This window comes from Coregonus clupeaformis, chromosome 12 (assembly GCF_020615455.1).
Source record: "Coregonus clupeaformis isolate EN_2021a chromosome 12, ASM2061545v1, whole genome shotgun sequence".
In the NCBI taxonomy this organism is placed as follows: domain Eukaryota; kingdom Metazoa; phylum Chordata; class Actinopteri; order Salmoniformes; family Salmonidae; genus Coregonus; species Coregonus clupeaformis.
In genome coordinates, this window is record NC_059203.1 from 13,592,851 (window position 1) to 13,601,297 (window position 8,447).

At 42.6% G+C, this 8,447-nt stretch overlaps 1 protein-coding gene across 1 annotated transcript; it reads right to left on the minus strand.

Moving 5' to 3' along the window:
• Positions 1 to 211: 211 nt before the first annotated feature.
• Positions 212 to 4,153, minus strand: LOC123492109 (serine/threonine-protein phosphatase 4 regulatory subunit 1-like). Its single transcript, XM_045224102.1, has 4 exons — positions 3,840 to 4,153; positions 3,055 to 3,175; positions 748 to 882; positions 212 to 355 (listed from the first exon to the last, which is right to left on the minus strand). The coding sequence occupies exons 1-4, from the start codon at positions 3,893 to 3,895 to the stop codon at positions 212 to 214; spliced, it is 456 nt and encodes a 151-aa protein (XP_045080037.1). The 5' UTR covers positions 3,896 to 4,153.
• Positions 4,154 to 8,447: the final 4,294 nt, after the last annotated feature.

Below are 8,447 nucleotides of genomic sequence, written 5' to 3' on the forward strand. Positions count from 1 at the left end.
GAAGGCTAATTAAGTTCTATTCCATTCTTGACTTTATCAATAGCATAAAGCATCTACATGCATTATAATAATAATAATAATAATAATTAATATGCCATTTAGCAGACGCTTTTATCCAAAGCGACTTACAGTCATGCGTGCATACATTTTTGTGTATGGCATTAAATATGTTATTTTGTTCATATTCTTGGGTAGATAGAGGGCCCAGTCTTTACCTTTCTCCATGACACTCTGCCGCAGTGCTTTGGCCACCAGCACGCGGACGTTGGCCCACAGGTCCACGACAGGCTGAGAGACTTGGGAGGAGGTGCTGGGCAAACTGGTCCATGGGCATACAGTCCTCCTCCACGATGGCCTGGGGAACACAGTGAAGAGAGTTAATAGAAAAACTGATTTAGATAGAAAGACAGACGGATGACAGATGGAGAGCAGGGTCGTGTTCATTAGGGAATGCAACAGATTATTTTTTTATTACAACGGAAAACTAAAGTTTACATTTCTTATTGGTTTCCCTTCCGTTTGGTGCCTAATGAACATGACCAAGCAGTCAGACATACAATTCTCACACCCCCTTCTTTCAGAATAGTGCTATGGCAAGTATGGCATTCAAAAAAAAAAGAGAAAAAAATAAAAATAAAAATAAAATATGGCTGATGCAATTTCACACTAAAACATTTTCTGAAGTTAGCAACTATTGGGATTAATGTTTATAAGGATTTATTTTCATAATACTATGTGTATCCTGACCTGGCAAATGAAGGCAAAGGCCTGGCGGCCCACCCATTTTGGACAGTGGCAGAAGCGGACGATGAGCTCGTTGATGAAGTTCAGGCCCAGCTCGTGGGCTCCGCACGCATACATCTTCTGTAAGATCTCCACCACCTGGGACAGACGAGATGATATTTGATGATATTTCCACAATATGAGGTCAAAATAACACTTTGAAATTGTGTATGAGCCGTTTGAAGAAAATGCCTTGAATTTCAGCCTGTTCAGGTGGGATGGAACTTGACGTCACAATGTGATGTGATTATAATAAACCAATGACTGTTCATCTGGGTAAGGGGGTGGGTTCTGTGTATGTAAATACAATTCATTACCAAAAGTATGTGGACACCTACTCGTCAAACATCTCATTCCAAAATCATGGACATTAATATGGAGTTGGTCCCCCGTTTGCTGCTATAACAGCCTCCACTCTTCTGGGAAGGCTTTCCACTAGATGTTGGAATATTGCTGCTGGGACTTGCTTTCATTCATTGTCATGCTGAAACAGGAAAGGGCCTAACACCAAACTGTTGTCACAAAGTTGGAAGCACAGAATCGTCTAGAATGTCATTGTATGCTGTAGCGTTAAGATTTCCCTTCACTGGAACTAAGGGGCCTAGCCGAACCATGAAAAACAGCCCCAGAATATTTTATCTAAGCCACCAAACTTTACAGTTGGCACTATGCATTCGGGCAGGTAAGCGTTCTCCTGGCATCCGCTAAACCCAGATTTGTCCGTCGGACTGCCAGATGGTGAAGTGTGATTCATCACTCCAGAGAAGGCGTTTCCACTGTTCCAGAGTCCAATGGCGGCGACCTTTACACCATTTCAGCCGACTCTTGGCATTGCGCATGGTGATCTTAGGCTTGTGTGCAGCTACTCGGCCATGGAAACCCATTTCATGAAGCTCCCGATGAACAGTTATTGTGCGTTCTTTGCTTCCAGAGGCAGTTTGGAACTCAGTAGTGAGTGTTGCAACCGAGGACAGACGATTTTTACGCGCTCGCGCTTCAGCACTCGGCGGTCCCGTTCTATGAGCTTGTGTGGCATACCACTTCGCGGCTGAGCTGTTGTTGCTCCTAGACATTTCCACTTCACAATAACAGCACTTACAGTTGACCGGGACAAACTGACTTGTTAGAAAAGGTGGCATCCTATGACGGTGCCACTTTGAAAGTCACTGAGCTCTTCAGTAAGGCCATTCTACTGCCAATGTTTGTCTATGGAGATTGCATGGCTGTGTGCTCGATTTTATACACCCGTCAGAAATAGCCGAATCGACGAAATTGAAGGGGTGTCCACATACTTTTGTATATATAGTGTATGTGGGATGCTGGGCTGAAGGAGTTGTAGTTTTCATTAAGCAAATATTCAACCTAGCGCTCGCGTCATAAACGTGGTAATAAAATACAATGACCATAATCCATTGAGAGAAGGATAGAGACAGTTGGTGAAGTAGCTCTACCCGATTGGTAGTTATAGTAGTTGGTAATAAGCAGTCTTGAAAGTATGCCGCATCTACTTTGAAGAGCTAGTCAAATGATATTGTCAGACAGCCTGCAGCATACTTAGGCAGCTACCAGCTAGCCACTAGCCTAGCTAAATAGGATGACTCAAAGACAGTACAGTATGACGGAGCATAGAGATAACGCTAGATGGTTGTCTGGCTGGCTGGCTGGCTGGTACTGCCTGAGCAGAGATGAGATGATGACTTTAAGGAATGAAAAATAATGAAGTCATCAAATAAAATTAAGTAATATACAATAATGAAATATGTTATTATTTCATAGTAATTTCCTATTGATGTCAACCCAATGTGGACCTGAAACAGACAATGGAATATTTACAATGTTTTGGCAATTGAATGTTGAATTATTTCATAATGCATTAAAAAAAAAGTACAATTATCGAAACCAAAATCAAAAACTTTGATTATGTTTTTAAAGAATGGAACCGACCTCAAAAAGCACTAATTGCTCAGCACCATTATTTAACCAGGTAAGCCAGTTGAGAACAAGTTAGAACACTATATAAGGAACAGGGTGCCATTTGCGACACAATATTTGGGTGCTTCCCATTCTTCAGAAAAAGCAGGTCACTGCATGAAGATGAGATGACTGTACACTTCCACAGAAGTTTGTCACAATACAGACGTGCGCACAAACGTCATATCATTCAGGACAATCTGAGTACGTGAAAATGTTAAAAATTTATAAAAAAAAATAAAAAAAACTTTGTTACATCATTCAACAACACATTTTTTCAAGTACAAACGGCATGCCTACCAGCTTGTAAGAGATCCACCGGACCTCCGACACTTTGTCTGAGCAGAGGGTCAGTGCTATTTGTCTGAGGTAGTTATACACGTCATAGTGGCTGTACAACTCGATGATCAAGATCAGCTGCCTGTGGACACACACATGAAGACGTTCTGTTCAACACACACTGGCTCTGAAGTATAGGGGTCATCCTAAATAAAGTACATTTTCTTTCTCTGATATCTTCACTCCGCAAAGGAGTCCAACAATATTTCTATATGCATTGGGAGCACAGAGTAATAAAACCTAGAGGGTGACCCTCCTTTCGTTTCCATTGACTGATTATGTGACAGCATGGAGCGCCATGTTAACCTGAGTGCCAGTCTGTGTGCGCTATCATGCCAAGTCCTTGTCACTCATTGTCATGTATGGCTTGACACTGAGCAATGGAGTGGACAAGAGCACAAACAGATCTGGGACCAGGACCTGTATCCACAAACTGTCTCAGAGTAGGAGTGCTGATCTAGGACATATATCTATCTATATATCTATATCATCTTATTACGATCTAAAGGCAAAACTGATTCTTACTCTGACACGCTTTGTGGATACGGGCCCAATGTTAGTAATTTACTGTCATATGCCATCCTGCTAAGGAGCATAATTCATTGGCTGATCCATCCTGCTGACCTAGATCGGCACCAAGACTGAACGTGACTTTCTTCGACGGTCACGGTAAATTCGACTTTGGGTCTCGGTACACTCTTCGAGTCGCTGTCGCGGTAAATCATCGCACATTTGGGTCTCGGTACCTGAAGTGGAATCCTCTTCGTTTAGCTAGCATAAAATATGCCATTGGATTGCTCATAGAAACGCGCTGAATAATTTTTGCATATTGCAAATGGTTTAGAATTGGAAAATAATGAATGATTTGGAATGCTGTGTCTGACTACTTACTGTTGCTAAGGTGATAATCGTTCGAGTCCTATTGTTGCGCTTTCGGTACATGTCCAACAATAACATAGCCACACAGTTGAACAAATCTAATGTTTCATGATCAACTGATAGTAGGTTTAGTTATATTGACTTGGAAATACCTGGTATATTATGGTAAGAAGGTAGGCTTATTTTTTTATGGACTTGCGACAGCAGTCCCACTTGAAATACTATACAACTTATTTCTGACTTTTGAACGTGATTGGCTCAGCAGTCACAATTTAAACATAGTCAGTGGTGTAGTGCTGATTTTTAGGTGAGGGAGCGCAACAGTTTTTGTTTTTATATGACGTCATCTGTTCCCAATCAAAGTTTGAACCGACCAGTGGTTTTGAGCCCCACCTGTTTAGCTAAAAAAACTAAAAGAAAATAATATATATATATATATATATATATATATATATATATATATATATTGCATGTTATTTTGGCATTAATATGTGTCACATATCAGTTTGCAAACAATGTAAAAAAAATAATCATATTGAGTTAATAAAGCTGCATACAAACATGGTCTCTTTTTTGCTTTCTTGAGTAAGGCAGCTCCAAAATGCAGGGGTTTCAGCCCAGCTCAGTGCTGCAGCTAGCAACTGGAACGAGTTGCAAACAACACTCAAACTGGACAGTTTTATCTCCATCTCTTCATTCAAAGACACAATCATGGACACTCTTACTGACACTTGTGGCTGCTTCGCGTGATTTATTGTTGTCTCTACCTTCTTGCCCTATGTGCTGTTGTCTGTGCCCAATAATGTTTGTACCATGTTTTGTGCTGCTACCATGTTGTGCTGCTGCCATGTTGTGTTGCTACCGTGTTGTTGTCATGTGTTGCTACCATGCTGTGTTGTCATGTGTTGCTGCCATGTGTTGTTGTCTTAGGTCTCTCTTTATGTAGTTTTGTGGTGTCTCGTCGTGATGTGTGTTTTGTCCTATAGTTTTATTTTTAATCCCCGTCTCCGCAGCATTTTGGTTAGCCGTCATTGTAAATAAGAATTTGTTCTTAACTGACTTGCCTAGTTAAATAAAGGTTCAATAATGTTTTTTTGTTTTTTATTCTGTGGTGGTGGGGCAGTCAGGGGAAAATACAGAGCGTAGGGGTTGGTAATGTTCTCTAGTTGCTCCCGTGATTGGCTCAGTGTTCTGTCACTCATGGGGGACACTATGTCACCGCAAAATCTACAGGGGGCTAGAAAGTTCAAGCCCCTTTGGGTGCTGCCATAGATTTACATTAGCAGTGCCCATCCAAGAAGGCTCAAGGTCATTGGCCACAGATAAAATTACATCAAATCACGTGTTATCCACCGTAGCTTTGATTGGACTGATCATGTCAACATCATACTTCTTAGCTAGCAAGCTAGACAAGCAGTCATCATCATGAATCACGTTGACAATCTACTGGTAAATCCTTTTCAATCCTTGTCATATGAAGAGAAATTAGAGATAAAACGTCTCGGTGCTCATCGGCCATGGACATAAACATTACACAAAAAGTCGGAAATCGCAAATTCAACAAAGAGTGGTTTGGAAGGAAGCAGTGGCTAACAGCAAGCGTCTCAAAACAATCACTATTTTGCTTCCCCTGCCTGCTATACGGTGGAGAGGGTGTGTGGTCCAAGTCTGGGTTTAAGGATTTAAAACATGTCTGAAAGGGTCTCAAAACATGTGAATTGTGCATCACATATAGACAATGCTGTTAAACTGGGATTACTGGGGAAATCAAACATTTTGGCTCAGCTAGACACCACATATAGATGAGCCATCGACCTTCACAACCAACAGACGGAGGAGAATAGGTACATGCTTGCCAGAATTATAGCATGCATTCAATTGTGTGGCAATTGTGAGACAGCACTGCAGGGGCCTGTTTGTACAACTGTTCTGACTTGGTGGTGCACATGTAGCCTATAGCCTGTTTTGAGAGAAATGTCATCATCAAATATTATAAGATCTTTCATTGTCTGCTCATGTGTCAACATTATTTATCCTATGGTTAAGACTTGGTGTACTGGCAGAATACTGTAAGAACGGCCCACGTTCTGAATTATGTCGCTGTCCATTTCAAAAGTGCTGAACAAATAGGCGGCGTATAGGCTACGTCCGTCTCAGCTCGCTACATCCGTCTCAGCTCGCTACATCCGTCTCAGCTCGCTACATCCGTCTCAGCTCGCTACATCCGTCTCAGCTCGCTACATCCGTCTCAGCTCGCTTACATCCGTCTCAGCTCGCTACATCCGTCTCAGCTCGCTACATCCGTCTCAGCTCGCTACATCCGTCTCAGCTCGCTACATCCGTCTCATCTCGCCACATCCGTCTCAGCTGCGCTACATCCGTCTCAGCTCGCTACATCCGTCTCAGCTCGCTCATGTCTTAATCCAAATGACGGTTTGTCTCTTAACCACTTATCGTTATTTATGCCCATAGTTTGTACGTTTGTATAGGTCTATGTCATTAGTAAGCTATTCATTATTATAGGCAACGTTAGAATTATGCATTTAATTGTTTTGCTTACTTTGTGTGTTATAATTAGCTCAGGTGCTTTTCTCCACGAGGAGGGGATACTATAATGTAATGTTGTTAGGTCTGACCCAACAACATTATAGTATAGTATCCCCTCCTCGTAACCTCATGGTTACCAGTGATACAGCCTGGAATCAAACCAGGGGGTCTGTAGTGATGCCTCAAGCACTGAGATGCAGTGCCTTAGACCGCTGCACCACTCGGGAGCCCAGAATAATAGTGAAGACATCAAAACTATGAGAATAACACATATGGAATCATGTAGTAACCAAAAAAGTGTTATACAAATCAAAATATATTTTATAATTGAGATTCTTCAAATAGCCACCCTTTGCCTAGATGACAACTTTGCACACTCTTGGCATTCTCTCAACCAGCTTCACCTGGAATACTTTCCCAACAGCCTTGAAGGAGTTCCCACATATGCAGAGGAGTTGTTGGCTGCTTTTCCTTCACTCTGCGGTACGACTCATCCCAAACCATCTCAATTTGGTTGAGGTTGGGGATTGTGGAGGCCAGGTCATCTGATGTAGCACTCCATCACTCTCCTTCTTGGTAAAATAGCCCTTACACAGCCTGGAGGTGTGTTGGGTCATTGTCCTGTTGAAAAACAAATGATAGTCCCACTAAGCCCAAACCAGATGGGATGGCGTATCGCTGCAGAATGCTATGGTATCCATGCTGGTTAAGTGTGCCTTGAATTCTAAATAAATCACAGTGTCACCAGCAAAGCACCCCCACACCATAACACCTCCTCCTCCATGCTTTACTGTGGAAAATACACATGCAGAGATAATCTGTTCACCCACACCGCGTCTCACAAAGACACGGCGGTTGGAACAAAAACCTCAATTTGGACTCCAGACCTAAGGAAACATTTCCACCGGTCTAATGTCCATTGCTCGTGTTTCTTGGCCCAAGCAAGTCTCTTCTTCTTATTGGTGTCCTTTAGTAGTGGTTTCTTTGCAGCAATTGGACCATGAAGGCCTGATTCACACAGTCTCCTCTGAACAGTTGATGTTGAGATGTGTCTGTTACTTGAACTCTGTGAAGCATTTATTAGGGCTGCAATTTCTGAGGCTGGTAACTCTAATGAACTTATCCTCTGCAGCAGAGGTAACTGTTTGAATGTTAAATGACGAGACAGAGGCATTGATGCGAGTAACCAGTCTTGTTCAGTATATTGCAATACATCCGGGTATCTCAAGTACGCGGTAAAACACTGGAGTTGCAGTAATTAACATTCACCAACAAATGGAATCATTGAGCCATCTTCCACCCATAACGTCTTCCCTTTTATAAAATAGGACAGGAGCTGTCAATTCACTAACAAAACAAACCTAGTAGTAATTTCCAACATGAACAGTTTAGTATTATTTTTTTTTTTTTAATTCAGTTAACCACTTAACACATTTTGATACTCTCTTCACCTTTATCTCTGTCTGTCAACAATCCCTAATGGGAAACCTACAGATTAAGTATTTTTGGTGGCTGGGACAGATGCCCGCAGCGTGAAAAGACAGGGGGCTTGTCTGCGTGGACTGCGGGCTCCCGCACAGGCGTGTCACCTGACTGTCTAAGGGGAGTATTGATGGGCGAGGGATGGGACGACCTGTGATCCCCTGGCTCTTCGCCCAGTGCCTCAGGCCCCATGTGACTTGCTGGGGTTCCGTCTTTTGTCATCGACCCCTATGACCATCAGAGTTCTGAGTAGATGCTGGCTCAGCAATCCGAAGGTCAACCCTGTTACGACGGTACAGTGATCCATTCACTTCGACCAAGTAGGAGCGTGGTGCCACTTTCTGTACACAGGATCTGAGTCTCCAGAGGCCCGTCCGGTCCCCTGGTAGTGGCTTCATTCGCACCGTTTCACCCATCCTGAGCTCAGGTAAGTATTTTGCTGATTT